Source organism: Bombina bombina, chromosome 1, assembly GCF_027579735.1.
Source record: "Bombina bombina isolate aBomBom1 chromosome 1, aBomBom1.pri, whole genome shotgun sequence".
In the NCBI taxonomy this organism is placed as follows: domain Eukaryota; kingdom Metazoa; phylum Chordata; class Amphibia; order Anura; family Bombinatoridae; genus Bombina; species Bombina bombina.
In genome coordinates this window covers 87,603,279-87,621,918 of record NC_069499.1, presented here as the reverse complement: position 1 = coordinate 87,621,918, position 18,640 = coordinate 87,603,279, and the positions used below count along the sequence as shown (strand labels likewise).

The 18,640-nt window shown below is 37.9% G+C and overlaps 1 protein-coding gene across 1 annotated transcript; it reads left to right on the top strand.

Moving 5' to 3' along the window:
- The first annotated feature begins 5,842 nt into the window (after positions 1-5,842).
- C1H14orf132 (chromosome 1 C14orf132 homolog) lies at positions 5,843-13,788 on the top strand. The gene is made up of 2 exons (XM_053708860.1): positions 5,843-5,932; positions 13,570-13,788. The coding sequence occupies exons 1-2, from the start codon at positions 5,843-5,845 to the stop codon at positions 13,786-13,788; spliced, it is 309 nt and encodes a 102-aa protein (XP_053564835.1).
- The last annotated feature ends 4,852 nt before the right edge of the window (positions 13,789-18,640 follow it).

The window sequence follows — 18,640 nt, the reverse complement described above, 5'->3', positions numbered from 1 at the left end:
CGTGTATTGCTTGGGGAGGTATTAGCTGCTCTGAATGACACAATTGCAGTGCCAGAGAAATTGTGTAGGCTGGATAAATACTATGCAGTGCCGGTGAATACTGATGTTTTTCCAATACCTAAAAGGCTTACAGAAACTATTAGTAAGGAGTGGGATAGGCCCGTTGTGCCCTTTTCCCCACCTCCTATATTTAGAAAAATGTTTCCAATAGATGCCACTACACGGGACATATGGCAGACTGTCCCTAAGGTGGAGGGAGCAGTTTCTACTTTAGCAAAGCGTACCACTATCCCGGTTGTGGACAGTTGTGCTTTTTCAGATCCAATGGATAAAAAATTAGAGGGTTACCTTAAGAAAATGTTTATTCAACAAGGTTTTATTTTACAGCCCCTTGCATGCATTGCGCCTGTCACTGCTGCGGCTGCATTCTGGTTTGAGGCCCTGGAAGAGGCCATCCATACAGCTCCATTGACTGAAATTGTTGACAAGCTTAGAACTCTTAAGCTAGCTAACTGATTTGTTTCTGATGCCATTGTTCATTTGACTAAACTAACGGCTAAGAATTCCGGATTCGCCATCCAGGCGCGTAGGGCGCTATGGCTCAAATCCTGGTCAGCTGACTTCAAAGTCTAAATTACTCAACATTCCTTTCAAGGGGCAGACCTTATTCGGGCCTGGTTTGAAAGAAATTATTGCTGACATTACTGGAGGTAAGGGTCATACCCTTCCTCAGGACAGGGCCAAATCAAAGGCCAAACAGTCTAATTTTCGTGCCTTTCGAAATTTCAAGGCAGGTGCAGCATCAACTTCCTCTGCTTCAAAACAAGAGGGAACTTTTGCTCAATCCAAGCAGGCCTGGAAACCTAACCAGTCCTGGAACAAGGGCAAGCAGGCCAGAAAGCCTGCTGCTGCCTCTAAGACAGCATGAAGGAGCGGCCCCCTATCCGACAACGGATCTAGTAGGGGGCAGACTCTCTCTCTCTTCGCCCAGGCGTAGGCAAGAGATGTTCAGGATCCCTGGGCGTTGGAGATCATATCTCAGGGATATCTTCTGGACTTCAAAGCTTCTCCTCCACAAGGGAGATTTCATCTTTCAAGATTATCTGCAAACCAGATAAAGGAAGAGGCATTCCTAAGCTGCGTACAAGATCTCCTTGTAATGGGAGTGATCCATCCAGTTCCGCGGACGGAACAAGGACAGGGGTTTTATTCAAATCTGTTTGTGGTTCCCAAAAAAGAGGGAACCTTCAGACCAATTTTGGATTTAAAGATCCTAAACAAATTCCTCAGAGTTCCGTCATTCAAGATGGAAACTATTCGAACCATTTTACCCATGATCCAAGAGGGTCAGTACATGACCACAGTGGACTTAAAGGATGCCTACCTTCACATTCCGATTCACAAGAATCATCATCAGTTCCTGAGGTTTGCCTTTCTAGACAGGCATTACCAATTTGTAGCTCTTCCATTCGGGTTGGCTACAGCCCCAAGAATTTTTACAAAGGTTCTGGGCTCACTTCTGGCGGTCCTAAGACCGCGAGGCATAGCGGTGGCTCCTTACCTGGACGATATCCTGATACAGGCGTCAAGCATTCAAATTGCCAAATCTCATACAGAGATAGTTCTGGCATTCCTGAGGTCGCATGGGTGGAAAGGGACTCTAATAGATTCTGTAGAAATGAAAATTTACCTGACGGAGTCCAGGTTATCAAAACTTCTAAATGCTTGCCGTGTTCTTCACTCCATTCCGCGCCCCATGGTGGCTCAGTGCATGGAAGTAATCGGCTTAATGGTAGCGGCGATGGACATAGTGCCATTCACGCGCCTGCATCTCAGACCGCTGCAATTATGCATGCTCAGTCAGTGGAATGGGGATTACACAGATTTGTCCCCTCTACTAAATCTGGATCAGGAAACCAGAGATTCTCTTCTCTGGTGGTTATCTCGGGCCCATCTGTCCAAGGGTATGACCTTTCGCAGACCAGATTGGACAATTGTAACAACAGATGCCAGCCTTCTAGGTTGGGGTGCAGTCTGGAACTCCCTGAAGGCTCAGGGTTCATGGACTCAGGAGGAGAAACTCCTCCCAATAAATATTCTGGAGTTAAGAGCAATATTAAATGCTCTTCTGGCTTGGCCTCAGCTAGCAACACTGAGGGTTATCAGATTTCAGTCGGACAACATCACGACTGTGGCTTACATCAACCATCAAGGGGGAACCAGGAGTTCCCTAGCGATGTCAGAAGTCTCCAAGATAATTCGCTGGGCAGAGACTCACTCTTGCCACCTGTCAGCGATCCATATCCCAGGTGTAGAGAACTGGGAGGCGGATTTTCTAAGTCATCAGACTTTTCATCCAGGGGAATGGGAACTCCATCCGGAGGTGTTTGCTCAATTGGTTCTCCGTTGGGGCAAACCAGAATTGGATCTCATGGCGTCTCGCCAGAACGCCAAGCTTCCTTGTTACGGATCCAGGTCCAGGGACCCAGAAGCGGCACTGATAGATGCTCTAGCAGCGCCTTGGTTCTTCAACCTGGCTTATGTGTTTCCACCTTTTCCTCTGCTCCCTCGTCTGATTGCCAAAATCAAACAGGAAATAGCATCAGTGATATTGATAGCGCCTGCGTGGCCACGCAGGACCTGGTATGCAGACCTAGTGGACATGTCATCCTTTCCACCATGGACTCTGCCTCTGAGACAAGACCTTCTAATACAAGGTCCTTTCAATCATCCGAATCTACTTTCTCTGAGACTGACTGCATGGAGATTGAACGCTTGATACCTTAATACAGGCACAAAAGCCTGTTACCAGGAAAATTTACCACAAGATATGGCGTAAATATCTTCATTGGTGTGAATCCAAGAATTACTCATGGAGTAGGGTTAGGATTCCTAGGATATTGTCCTTCCTCCAAGAGGGTTTGGACAAAGGATTATCAGCTAGTTCTTTAAAGGGACAGATTTCTGCTCTGTCTATTCTTTTACACAAGCGTCTGGCAGAAGTTCCAGATGTTCAGGCATTTTGTCAGGCTTTAGTTAGAATTAAGCCTGTGTTTAAACCTGTTGCTCCTCCATGGAGCTTAAACTTGGTTCTTAAAGTTCTTCAAGGGGTTCCGTTTGAACCCCTTCATTCTATTGATATCAAACTTCTTTCATGGAAAGTTCTTTTTCTGATGTCTATTTCCTCGGCTCGAAGAGTCTCGGAGTTATCTGCCTTACATTGTGATTCTCCTTATCTGATCTTTCATTCAGATAAAGTTGTTCTGCGTACAAAACCTGGGTTTTTACCTAAGGTGGTTTCTAACAAGAATATCAATCAAGAGATTGTTGTTCCATCATTATGTCCTAATCCTTCTTCAAAGAAGGAACGTCTTTTGCATAATCTAGACGTAGTCCGTGCCTTGAAGTTTTACTTACAGGCTACTAAAGATTTTCGCCAAACATCTAACTTGTTTGTTGTTTACTCTGGACAGAGGAGAGGTCAGAAGGCCTCGGCAACCTCTCTTTCTTTTTGGCTTCGGAGTATAATCTGTTTAGCCTATGTGACTGCTGGACAGCAGCCTCCTGAAAGGATTACAGCTCATTCTACTAGAGCTGTGGCTTCCACCTGGGCCTTTAAAAATGAGGCCTCTGTTGAACAGATTTGCAAGGCTGCAACTTGGTCTTCCCTTCATACTTTTTCCAAATTTTCCAAATTTGATACTTTTGCTTCTTCGGAGGCTGTTTTTGGGAGAAAGGTTCTACAGGCAGTGGTTCCTTCCGTTTAAGTTCCTGCCTTGTCCCTCCCATCATCCGTGTACTTTAGCTTTGGTATTGGTATCCCACAAGTAATGGATGATCCGTGGACTGGATACACTTAACAAGAGAAAACATAATTTATGCTTACCTGATAAATTTATTTCTCTTGTAGTGTATCCAGTCCACGGCCCGCCCTGTCCTTTTCAGGCAGGTCTAAATTTTAATTAAACTACAGTCACCACTGCACCCTATGGTTTCTCCTTTCTCGGCTTGTTTTGGTAGAATGACTGGATATGGCAGTGAGGGGAGGAGCTATATAGCAGCTCTGCTGTGGGTGATCCTCTTGCAACTTCCTGTTGGGAAGGAGAATATCCCACAAGTAATGGATGATCCGTGGACTGGATACACTACAAGAGAAATAAATTTATCAGGTAAGCATAAATTATGTTTTTTGCAGGTGATACAACGTTGTATAAGGTCATTAGGTCAGTGCAGGATGAAATTGCTTTACAAGGGGAAATTAAAAAAATTTAAATAATGGGCAGGTAAATAAAACATTACATTTAATACTGGAAAATGCAAAGTTCTACATTTTCAAAGTAAAAATAAACCAGCAACCTATTATTTAAATTGGACTGCACTTAGCAAGATAGAGGAGGATTTCGAGTACTTATAAATAACAAGCTAAAGAAGGGTGCACAATGCAGGACAGAGGCTTCTAAGGCTAATAGCATGTATTTAAAGAGGCATTGATGCAAGGGAGGAAAGCATAAATCTGTAAATATATAAATCCTTGGTAAGACCTCACCTTGAGTATGGAGTGCAGTTCTGGGGACTAATCTCAAAAAAATACATTACAGAGAAGAGCCACAAAACTAATAAGGGAATGGAGAATGTAAACTATGAGGAGAGGTTAGACAAACTGGTTCTGTTTTCTCTAGAAAAAATGCAGTTGACATGATTACTTTGAATAAATATATTCAAGGCCCATATACAGAGATGGCCGAAGCTTTGTTTATTCCAAGAAAATTGTTTGTGAAAAGAGATCACAATTTAAGGCTGGAGGAAAGGAAATTTAATCTTCAGCAACATAAACATTTTTTTCACTGTAAGAGCAATAAAATTGTGGAACTTATTACCTATGGAGGTAGTAAATGCCAATACCTTAGATACATTTAAAAATGTTTTAGATGCATTTCTGGCTAGAAACAGAATTCAGGGATATGATTGATAGTGTTAAATCGGTAACCTTGTTTAATGGGATTAAAGTAAACTCAACTGGAGCTTTTATTATAAGTATATTAAGATTTGTATAGGTTGAACTCAATGGACTTCTGTCTTTCTTAAACCTCATTTACAATGTTACTATGTTTTGTTTTTTGGTAAAATTTTCTGTAATGTAGCTCTTTTTTTCATGTAATGTTAGTTTTTTTTGTGTAATGTTAGTTTTTTTGTTTTGGTAACTTAGGGGGTGTTAGGTTAGAAGGGATTAGCTGGTTAGAGGGTTTAGATGTTATTTTGCGATGGGGGTTGTGGCGGTTTAGGGGTTAATAGTGTAGTGGGGTATTTTGTGATGGGGTGCAATAATAACATTCTCTAACATATTCTTTTCACACATTTATGTCCAGTGTACAGTGGTATTAGTTGTGTACATGTTATTAGTATGTCATTTGAGAATAATTTTGCCTTGAAGTTTACATATTTTGAGCCAGATTACAAGTGGAGCGCTAAATATTGATTTTGTGAAAAGCGATATTTGCACTCCACTAAGTAATACCAGTGCACGCTAATGTGCGCTGGTATTACAAGTTGACAGCAATGCAAATGCATTGCACACTTTAAAGCGCCATTCCATATGCTCCAATGGGAGCCTCTTCTCATATTAACACAAATATATATGTACATATTCATATACATATATATTTACAATCTTCTGCCCATTGCTGTGCAGCTTACCCCCTTCTCACAGCCATGAGAATGAGGCTCCCACTGCAGCCTATGGAAAAACTCTCTCGTGAGTGCAAAGTATCCGTGCAATGCAGGGGTATAACTAAAGCTTACTAGACTGGGGACCCCCAGGTCAATGGATACAACAGGGTCCACCATGTCAACAGTTCTCTTTCAACAGAAGCTGAGCTGGTCCAGCAGCAACATAGGAGCAAGAGGAGCTTCTTCAGTGACTGTAACTCCTTTGGTTAGTCTGCACCAGAAGATTTGCAATTACACAGCCTACCTGCAAACACAGTGCCAGGCTTTTTTATTTGTCAGACCACACTGTTATAGTCATCTTGGAAACCCTGCTACCATGTTTATAAAGGCTATACACTGTGAGTCTTGCTTTGTAGTGGGTCATACATGTAAAGGGACACTCAAGTCAAACTTTCATGACTAAGATAGAGCAGACAATTTTAAACAACTTTCTAATTTACCTCCATTAACAAAATGTGCACAGTCTTTTTAGATTTACAGTTTTTGAGTCACCTACTGAATATGTGCAAGAATTCACAGAATATACATATATGTATTTGTGATTGGCTGATGGCTGTCACATGATACAGGGGGAGTGGATAAAAATCTACTACTCATTTGAAGTTCAGTGTTATTGCATCGCCTTTTAATTGTGCATTTGTTGATTATGCAAATCTACTGTATTTACTAGTCCTTTAAAAGGAATTTAAAGGGTAGAAACTTTGGTGGCATGCTTGGAAGTGCTCCATGCACCATCCCTTACAAAGCGCTGCTATAAAAGGCCGCTTTAACCCATTTTTTATGCCATGATCAGCACCAAATACAAAAGTCTCTGCACTAACAAGGGTACAGATTGGTAGGTTTTCGCTGCTATAACTACACATTGCACTGTGAAGCGGCTTGAACTTGAGCTGGCATTCTGTGCAAATATAGCGCCAGGTGTCTTTTGTCTGCCCACACTGTGATCACCATCTTAGAAACCCTTTCAGTATATTTCAAAAGGAAAACCCATACACTTTCCCTATGTGCCCTGTGTTGCGACCTGAACCCACCACGTCACTTTGTAATGAAACCAATACTAACTGCAGGGCCAGATGGCCCCCCTAGTGGTGCAGGCCTAATCTAGATTGGAACCTCTTAAACCTCTTTCTTATGATAAATTATTTATTTCCGTGAGGCTTCTGCCTTAGTGCCAGTTTTACCTGTCCAAAACACACTCCTTTTTATTTAAGGGAATATTATTACATCTAGCTGTGGGGGGAATAGGGAACCACACAGCAACCTTGTGATCTATGGCAAGCATTTAAATGGACATAATCTTCGGTAGTATGGTGTGCTGTACACTATCCAAAGACAGCTTAAACCCTTTTTTATGCCAAGATCGGCAGCTTATGATCAGCCTCTGCACTAACAGGGGTACTGATTGATAAGTATTCTCTGGTATACCTTCCACACTGCATTGTGAAGTGCCTTGCAAGAAGAGCTGTCTTTTGGACAATGTGGATGTTTGCTGATTAGTATAATTTGTCCACTCCTATCATATCAGTTGATCAACAAGTGGTCGTAGTGGAACCATCGGGCAAAAATATGATTCTCTGTCTCTGGGAAGTCAAAAATCTTTACACCACCCCCCCTTCAGGGACACATTGTAAAGTTATACGAGATAAAAAAGAGAAAACAAAGCAAACTAGGTTGATTTACACGCAGACAATAGCGTTAATTCTGATGATTATGTATAGATTTTCTTTGCACAAAATAAATAACCATCTGGATGCCCAAATTAGTAATTATCTTGGGAATTATTAAATCCAGATTTCCCATATTCTGAGAAATGTTTTTCTGAACTCTGTAAGAACAGCTAATCTCTTATCTTTTGTAAATATAATTGTTTTGACAAATTGAAACGTGTTGTTAATGGGGCAGTAAACACCTTGTAATTACACATTTCTGTCGTATTGTACAAAATAACATATCAGCCAAGTGTTAAAGGGATATGAAACTGATTCAGACAGAGCATACATTTTAAAAAAAAAGTTTCCAATTTACTTCAAATTTGCTGTATTCTCATGATATTCTTTGTTGAAGAGATACCTAGATAAGTGTCTAGAGCACTACATGGCAGGATATAGTGCTGCCATCTAGTGCTCTTGCAAATGGATAACATTGTTGCAAAACTGCTGCTATATAGTTCTCCAGGCAAGTGTACGCTCCTAAGCTTATATCCCTGCTTTTCAACAAAAGATACCAAGAGAACAAAAAAATAATTTGATAATAGAAGTAAATTAGAAAGTTGTTTAAATGCTCTATCTGAAATATGAAATAAATATTTAGGTTTCATGTCCCTCTAACTGTTAAAACAAATTAATATCCTTTTTACTGCAATTAGTTTTCAGTAGCCAAACTACGCCAACAATTTGCCTTATTTCGATGAGCCAATCTGGGCTTTAGTCTGCAGACAACAAGGCTAGCTACTTTCATAGTATAAAGTCCATTGCTTTGCAGCTACCAGTTAAAGCCAATTAAAGACAGATATGTAGCACAGTAAGCCTTGAATAGTCAGCAGAGCAGAGAGCGCATTTCAAGTTCTGAGAATGACAAATTACAACATTTTCAGAGCAAAATCACATGAAAGAGAGGAAAAATAAATAATGTAAATATATTTTAAAGTTGTTTCATTATACATAACTAAACAATTTATATATATATATATATATATATATATATATATATATATTTATATACAAAAAAATCTTAATGTGTTTACTGTCCCTATAAGCAAGTTTTGTTAATGAAGGATTTGGTAAGTTGGGAGGAATGTCCATAATCTACAGTACAATATAGTGCAAGGGTTAAGGTTTGCATAACTCTCTACACACCACTGAGCAATAAAAAACAGCTGTGTATGTTTTTTCAACAGACTCTATAAAGCTATGTTTTTATGCAGAAACACCTTGCAAATTATTTCTAATTAACCATCAGTAATGAAAACTATGAGGAATAGAAGAAAATAGAGGGGCGCCTCATGTGTAGGATCAACAGATATAAAAATCAGTAATAACAGTAGTAGAGCCAAATGGGTACTCACACACTTCACAAGCACACCAATGTGCTGGTAGTAGCAGGCTGCAAATTCAAATAGGTGTGGCAGCTCACCTCTCAGGTAGCACTGTGATGCTGAAGATGGAAAAGGAGACACAGACAAAAAGCACTACATGTGCAGACTGTTAAAAATATAACAAACAATATTTTCAGTGGTACAGATGGTTACTCACATACTCCATGAGCACACTTATGTGCTGGTAGAAACAAGCTGCAAATTTTAGGCAGGTGTAGCAGCTCACCCCAGATCAGATTTCTTAATGCTGTAATCAAATGGCTCCAATAGGTAACACAAAGTCCCAAAAAGGTAGAGAGACTCTTATGTATCAGCAGGGCAGTAGGTAGGTAAAGATATCCACTCAAAGGCGTATTTCCAGTAAAATACACATATTTATTAAAAACAAAAGTTAAAAAACACAACAGAACAATTGCTGTGTTAGGTGGATAAAAAAGGGGTTAACAGTGACCCCAATAATGCAACGCGTTTCTCGGTTTTGCACCGTTTCATCAGGCATAAAATTGTTCTTATTCCTACCTCTCCTGCCTCTGCTTTATATAGCCAGCTAACAAACATTATCCTCCTTTCAGAGGGGTGTGTTTAACAATTAATCACTGACACCTGTCTAAGGTGGCTAGTCTCCTAATTACAAAATGTTAAGGAACCAGTCGGCGAGGAGGAGGCAGCCACCACAGGGCTTTTCCACTTGGTTTTGAAAAGGACTCATTTTTGCCTTGATTTTGTAATTATATTTGGACTTCCCTCATTTGAGAGGATTTTATTTCAGTTTTCTCTTATTTTGTTTTATTTTTTTTATCTGTATTGTATACACAATTACCAATTTGCTTTTTTTAGAGTATATAGATTAATATCACTATCTATATTATCACTAGCGCCCCCTTACTTTGCTGTAAGGCAATATATACAGTAATGAAAACTAAATCACAAGAACCCACCAGAAAAATTGTATTTCCAATTACCCACAATGAATTCATTGTACAGGAGTATTAGCTACTTACTGGTTGTCACCATGGCATTGAAAGGTTCTACCAGAATATGATTGAACCTGATTACTAGCTCTTGTGGGCGTAGTTTGAGCATTTTATTAATGCACTTTTGTTTGCATTTAACTATGGAGTCGATCACATACTTTCTGATACCAGGTTCCAATAACTAATAAATGTATTTTTCAAGATATCCTAATGCTAAATGGATTCAGCCGCTAAAAGTCTAGAGCCAATATGGGCCTCACTGATATGGAAATAATTTTTTTTTTTAAATCTTGTATTGTAATGTAGAAGTCTCTGTTCCACAAAAGAACACTACATAGCAACATTAATGTGTCTCAAATGAAAATTTGGGTTTATAATATTTTTTTAAGGGCCTCACACTAACGACGAGGCAACTTATAATATTTTGTGAAAGTAGAAGAGAAACCTGGAAAGCGCTAAAAAAGCAAACCTGTGTGGTGATCAAATGAATGTGTTAATGTGAAATCAATTGCTATAGATCTAACACCCATAAAAATGTAAATAGTATTTAGGATATAGGAAACAACAAATAGTTAAATATACATTTATATAAAATATGCTTTAATATAAAGACGGATGCTTAATAGAGTAATTATGTATGAATGAACATGAACTTATTAAAATAAAAATCAATTGCCATAAAAAGAAAAGTTTTAAAAGTTAGTGTGCACAACTAACAACAGATAAAAGTTCCCAATATGGTTGGAGTGTAATCCAGAGTCTAATGTATCAAGGTGATAAGTACCCACTGAGCTGTGTGATCTAGAAAGATATTGATCATGTCTTTCAGTGGTTCTTGTAGCGATTTATCTTCTTTATACGTACTTGAAGAAACTGCTAAAATTATGTAGCCAAAAAAATATTATGCAAATAGAACCATGTCTTTGTGACCATAAATGCAATTATGAGACACAAAATCTGGAAACCGCATAGAAGTGAACGGGTTTTGATTTCGTGGTCATGAAGACACAATCTAGTTTCATTTGCTGGTCACAGAGGTTCAATTCGATTTGAAAGCCTGATCCTGTTTGAAACAAAGTTATGAAGACACCTGTACTGAAAGTGACAAACAGAACAATGTGAAGCAAACATTTACAGAAAGTAGATGTTTGGGTATTGAGCTAACCTTTCCTGAAGGTCCCCTTAGCTAGGGTTGCCATATTGGTTTCTTTGAGAGAGGACACATATGAAATATACATATGTCAGAGCTCTTTTAATGGAACATTATTTACATTTATTTACAAAGGCCCTGAAATATGTATTTTTCATAAGTGCCCTCTTTTAAAAAGGGCAATATGGCAACCCTATCTTTGCTGTATGGGATATCACATATAAATTACATATACATATGCCAATTTGTGCCCTATCCACTGAAGACAGACGATACAATAGTGATGAATAGACCTTTAATGAATCTAGCAGAAATATCATGCATACAAATACACCTCTAGAATGTCAACTGTGGCTATTTCAAAGTGTCTTGCATGTGTGCAACATAATAGAATTATTCCAAACTGTCTTAGAATACTTGCAAAGATGTCAAAAAGGGCCAGTTTGGGACTTTCTCAAGTGCGTTTAGGTGTAAAATAGTCTTGAACCCCTGTTGAAAGTATTGGGAAAATGGATTGTAACATCCATCTATTAATTCGCCTTTTTCATGCTGTGTCTAGGGAAGGTTACAAATATTAATGACACCTTTGTGTGTTCTCATTGAGTTTGGTAAGACAGCATATGTTGCTGTAGTTTAGGACCTAGATAAGAAGATCACCCTACGACCAAATATTGTAACAAACTCTTCATTTTTTATGCTTCTAGCCTTGTTTGCATCTAAGCAAGCAGGCACTATTCTGCGTGTTGTTTGAAATTTGTATGTGAATTTTCCTATTGGGATTCACACACAAGGTATGGGATTAACTGCCTGAGTGACTAACGGCAAACACAGCTAACTATTAGTGCTGGTGAGTTCCCAGACCTGTATGTTTTGCTAGTGACTGGATTTTTGCACCCACTATAGTTTGAGATTACAGTCTATCTCAGGGTTTTAGTAATTTCTAGTGTTGGTTACCGACAGTTGCCGCACTCTTGTGCATTCTCAGAGTGTTTGTCTGGAACATGGTGTGTGGCTTTAGTTTACAACTCAGGTAAGAAAGGACTGCAGAGTGCACTTTTTTAGCCTAGCTGTGAACATCCAAGTGAGTGTCAACTATTCTGTGTGTGGTTTTATGTATGTATGTATGTATGTATGTGTGTGTATATATATATTCTGTACTAGTTATATTGACTGAAGGATCTAGATTATAATTATTCAGAATAAAGTGAATGTCAATTTTGATGCCGGTTTTTAAAAATTCGATTAAAAACAGGGGCACTTTAATTCATCAAAATTTATATTTCACTCGTGTTGTGAAAAAACGTACCTTTTAAACTTGACAGCCACTTCAGCTTCCTCTGCCCATCGCAAAGCCTCTTCCTGGGTCTAAAATGAGGAATCCGGCTTCCTCCAATCACGCTGTTGAATAAGACACTGATTCCCCGGGGGGGGGAGCCGTGATTGGAGGATGACCTATCCATCATTTCTGATGTCAGAAATGGCTTGCAACGACCGGAGGAAGCTGGGGCTGCTGTCAAGTTTAAAAGGTAAGGTTTTTTTCACAACAGGAGTGAAATGCAAATTTTAATGAATTAAAGTGCCACTGTTTTTAATCCGATTTTTAAAAAACGGGCACTTTAGCATCAAAATTGACATTCACTTTAATGGTTACGACCAAGCACTATTAGTTAGAATTGTTTGTTCTAAATTAATTGAATGTTACATTAAAGGGATACTGAACCCAATTTTTTTCTTTCATGATGCAGATAGATTATGTAATTTTAAGCAATTTTCTAATTTACTCCTATTATCAATTTTTCATTGTTCTTTTGTTATATTTATTTTTAAAAAGCAGGAATGTAAGCCTACGAGCCGGCCCATCTTTGGTTCAGCACCTGAGTAAATGTAACCACCAATCAGCAAGCGCTATCCAAAGTGTTGAACCCATAATGGGCTGGTTACAATGCTTATACTCCCGCTTTTTCAAATAAAGATACCAAGAAAACAAAGAAAAATTGGTGATAGGAGTAAATCAGAAAGTTGATTAAAATTACATGATCTATCTGCATCACAAAAGAAAAAAATTAGGTTCAGTATCCCTTTAACTTTTGAATGTGACATTTGATTTTAGAACATTTAAATGTTACACTCTAATGTGAAAGTTGCATTGTCTAAGTCTATGAAAAACGATATTTGAATGTTTAATTTCACTTTCTCATCTGCTTTACCTAAATCATATGTCGCATTCAAACACAGGGGAATGTAAGACATTAAATATTCAACAGGTAAAACTATTGTCAAGGGAAAAAAATACCAAGGTAAACACAAGTTTTATCATTCAATGTCAAAAATGTTTATGCGCATATATTTCCTTAAAGAGGTTGATGAGGACGGGCACCAGGTCAGATATGATTAGCTACATGGAATCTTCTTAAATTTTTACAGTATGTATTTATTATTTAGTCAAAAATGTATCTGTTCATTTGTTTTATGTGAGTCGACACAAAGGATTTGGGTCATGAGGGAATGTGATGCTTTTGCATTGGATCATAGAAAATAACTGAAAAAAAATGTAAAGAACATTAATTTATATCACACAGTAATACATTCAATTCAAATGCTAACTTCTTTTTCATTTTTCACAGCTTCCTGTAATGGGAGGAGCATTTATAGATTCACCCAATGATGACTTTGGTACGGAATATTCCTTATTTAACTCCTCAGCCAATGTGCACGCCTCTGCTCAAAGTCAAGCTGAAGAACCGACACGTTCCTCCAACGACGCCATATTGCTATGGATTGCAATAATTGCAACAATTGGAAACATTGTGGTTGTTGGAGTAGTTTATGCATTCACTTTTTGAGAAGACTGAAAATGGATTTACTTTTGCTCAAAGACATGAACAGTATTTTTATTGATGTACATATGATCGTTTATTATTTAAGTGCTGTCAGACCTAAAAAAAAAGACAATCAGTAAATGGAAAAATTGTGTGAAAAGACAGAAAAACGTTTGTAAGAACATTAATCAGTAGCCATAAACTGATCTGCGAGGTAACAGCGAGTTTGGTCTTTTTCTGATGTAATTTAATAATACAGTAAGATGTAAATTTGCTCACAGAAATAATGAAATCAATAGTAATGCTTTTTGGCATTTAATAGATTTGTTGTTTATGGTCTTCAGCTATATTGAAATTGATAGAGAAATCTGTCATGCAATTGTTAATTATTTAATATTTTTTGTAATAGTTTTAGTTAAATATTTTTGTCTCATCTGCAGATGAGATAGGTTTGGCCTTAAAAGGACAGTAAAATAAAAATGTAGCTTTCATGATTCAGATAGAGCATGCAATTTTAAACAACTTTCCAGTTTACTTCAAATTTGCTTCATTCTTATGTTATCTTTTATTGAAGAGCAACACTAAGTAGGCTCATAAGAGCTCAGGAGTGTGCATGTGTCTTTAGTACTCTATGACATTGTTTCTCAACCACAATCCTCTAATACCCTCAGCAGACCAGGTTTTCATTTTAGCTGAATCAGTGCACAGGTGAAATAGTCTGATAGGTGAGAGCAGGTTAGTAACTATGGTTACTGATTAGTTGATTACTTTACCTGTGCACTGATTCAGCTATAATGAAAACCTGCCCTGTTGGGGATACTTGGCTGCGGTTGAGAAACACTGTTCTATTGCAGCAGTGTTTTGCTACATTGTATAACAAAGCTACAAATAATGTTGCAAAACACTGCTGCCCTAGAGTACTAAAGACAGTGCACAGAGCCTACCTAGTTTCACACATCAATAAAAGATACCAAGAGAATGAAGCAAATTTGATAACAGAAGTAAATTAAAAGTTGCTTAAAATTGCATGTTCTTTCTGAATTAATTTTGACTTTACTGTTAAAGGGACATAATACCCATGTACTAAATCATGGCCTACAGGTGGCAATAATGATGTCCCATAAGGGCTGTTTGACCCCAGTTAGTAAAATAAGCTGCAACAATCAATATATACCGGTAATTGTATGCTATAGGCTCTTATGTTATTTCTTCATAAAGTGGCCATCTTTGGGTACTCTTCCAAACAATCCCTTAGAAATGCGACCTAATAACTCTTGGGGGCCCGAACACTGCATGAAATATAATTGTAACTGGCCTCTCTCCAACCATAATTAACCTTTTAACTACAAGACCCACCTCCACATCTTTCACCTATATTGTTGTATCTCAATCCTTTAAAAAAACTCCCCCCCTGTGCAAAATCAAAAAGGATGCCCCCTCATTCCTAAGGGTTTGCTCATACTGCAAACCTCATAATGCAAAGAAAAGAGTAACATATTCTCCCTATGCTAATAATCCATTTAAAGGGATAGTCTAGTCAAAATTAAACTTTCATGACTCAGATAGAGCATGCAATTGTAAACAACTTTCTAATTTACTCTTATTATCATTTTTTCTTCTTTTTCTTGGTATCTTTATTTGAAAAAGCAGGAACGTAAGCATAGGAGCCGGCCCTTTTTTAATTTAGCATCTGGGTAGCACTTTCTGATTGGTGTCTAAATGTAGCCACCAATCAGCAAGCACTACCTAGGTGCTGAACCAAAAATGGGCCAGCTCCTACACTTACATTAAAATAAAGATACCAAGAGAACAAAGAAAAATTGATAATAGGAGTAAATGAGAAAGTTGCTTAAAATTGCCAGCTCTATCTGAATCATGAAAGTTTAATTTTGACTAGACTATTCCTTTAACTTGCTGTAGTGTATCAACATGTTTATAAATAGCTCTTTTAAATTATTTTGCCATTTGAAATTTAACACAGTGTTCCTGCGTAATTTTTGAATACAATGAACACTTATCAGCTTCTTGCCTGAGTACTGTTCCTTTATCTAATCTCACAATCCTTATGGGATTCTCATATCTGCAACCTTTCCACACTTGCCCTCCCCCAGGGACACCCCCACCCAAAAACAAAGACCAAGAATACCCACAGCCCCCATCAGCAACTTGCAATTAACTGTGGCTTTATTGAAATGGCATCACAAGTGGTTCAAATGCAGGATCAATAATTTATTGTGAGTTGATGATAAGATGCTTTGGGATTTGATCATGCTGTCGATATTTTCCCGCTCAGTAGTTAACAATAGTGTCTGTCTAACCCAATAATGTAGAGTGTAAAATTAGAAAAAAACCCTAATGAGGTTGTTTCCATGGAAATAAAAGTATGTAAAGGATGCTGCTAAGAAACAGGGTTGATATATTACCTATAGATGTATGCACAGTATTTAGTTCCAATAGACAAAGACGGCACATTACAGGTTGTAGCTGGTAATGTTTGGTGTTTACTGGAGCAAGCTTTTTTCATATAAATGATACAGAATTTAAGAAATCTTTGAAATATTTTCCAACTGTTTATAATGAATATTGTATTTACTTGTTTATTGTATTCCATATTTTATATTATTGTAGCTTTAAAAAAAAATGTGTGTACTAAACTTATTGGAAAAAAAAAGATTGCTGCAAAACAATATACTTTCAGATTTGATACTCTCATAGGAATTTTAATTAAATAGGTCTCCAGCTGTACAAAACAGAAAAAAAAATCATGCGTCATGGTCTAATTAACTAATTATCAGGCTCTCAGAAATACAACACTGTAAATATAGGGTAAAAAAAAAGAAGCTAAAATTAAGTATTTTAAACCGTAATACTTAATTTTGAACAAATCTTAATATATTACCAAAAACTATAAAATATGCATAGAAAAATAGTGTGTGAATATATATATATATATATATACTGTATATATATATATCTATATATACTGTGTATATATATATATATATATATATATATACTGTATATATATATATATATATATATATATATACACACACACATACATAAAAACAATGTATCTGCACTCACTGAGAGTGTAGTGAAAGTACATTTATTCAATAAATATGCCTTCACTACAATCCTAGCGAGTGTGGATACATATGGGCCCCATGTATTAACTAGCTTGAGAAGTTGTCTGCATGCCCTCACCGCATCCGGGCAGAAGATCTGTTCGTCCACTGGCCTGTATGCATCATTACACACTCCGATGAGTGTATAATGCCCGCCCATGCGAGAGAGAAGAGACTGTCAATCATCCAGAGGGAGTGAGCTCTCTGTGATTTATCTCAGCCACGTCAGAGGTGTGTGAACAAGTAGTGATGGGCGAATGTTTCTAAAAATTAAAAATTTAGAATGAATTTTGATACATTCGTTAATTTGAATCAAATTTCAAATGTTTATATAACATTCTAACATTCTATTTTTGAATTGTCATTTTCAAAATTTTCAATAATATTCGAAAATATTTGTTTGAATAATAGAATGTTTACCTATGAATTTAATATCACATTTAATTTCGAAATGTAATATTTGAATTTGAATGTATCATTAGTATTAGTAGTCTAAAACTGTGTTTTATAAATGTAATATTCGAATTTGAAATAGTATTTCTAGTCTACAACTGTGTTCTTATTAACATTCAATTATGTAAATTGAATTTCTACAAAAGCATTAGTACTAACAATCAAATTTGAATATAAACACATTTGCCCATCCCTACCCACAAGTGCTCCAGAGCAGATTACGCTGCTTCGTACATGGGCCCCATTGTTTCTACATATGCTACACTTAACCTTCCACCCTGGTGGATGACTTTGATGTAGTGCGAATACAAGTCCTTTGTGCTATATATAGATACATTTCTTTAGATAAAAATCAAAATGATTGCCCATAAAAAAAATGTATTTATAGCTGTCTGGGTAATTTTTTATCTTTAATAAAAGTAAACTATTGTATGTTAACAAACGTAGTGAAATATTATAAAATCACCATTTTAATCTTTATTTGCTGAAGTGTGTTTAACCCCTTAATGACCGAGGACGTGCAGGGTACGTCCTCAAAAAAAAGGCAGTTAATGCCTGAGGACGTACCCTGCACGTCCTCGGTGTGGAAAGCAGCTGGAAGCGATCCTGCTCGCTTCCAGCTGCTTTCCGGTTATTGCAGTGATGCCTCGATATGGAGGCATCCTGCAATAACCTTTTGAAGCCATCCGATGCAGAGAGAGCCACTCTGTGGCCCTCTCTGCACCGGAGATCGGTGGCTTCCTTCGTTGGTGGGTGGGAGCAGTACCGGGAGGCGGGTGGCGGCCATCGATGGCCCTGGAGATGTGGAGGGGGGCGGGATCGTGGGCGGGGATGCCCAGGGGCGCGCACGGACGCGCGCGCGTGCACGGGAGGGCGGGGGCGGGCGCGTGCACGGGGAGGGAGCGGGTGGGAACCGCTACACTACAGAAAAAGGCAATCAGTTCAAAAAATGTATATAAAAAAAAATACGATCAATGAGATGGTGGGGGTTTGTGGTGGGGGGGGGGGTGTTTGGGGAAGCTACACTACAGAAAAAAATACATAAGAAAGAAAAATAACACTAAGAAAGAAAAAAAAAAAGCCCTTTTTTGTGCAAGCTGGGTACTGGCAGACAGCTGCCAGTACCCAAGATGGCCCCCAATAAGGCAGATATGGAAGGGTTACAGAGCTGTTTTGGGGGGGATCAGGGAGGTTGGAGGCTAAGGGGGGTCCTACACAGCAGAAGAATTATTTTTTTATTTTTTAAAAAAACCTAAACCCCCAAAAAGCTTTTATTTTAGTACTGTCAGACTTTC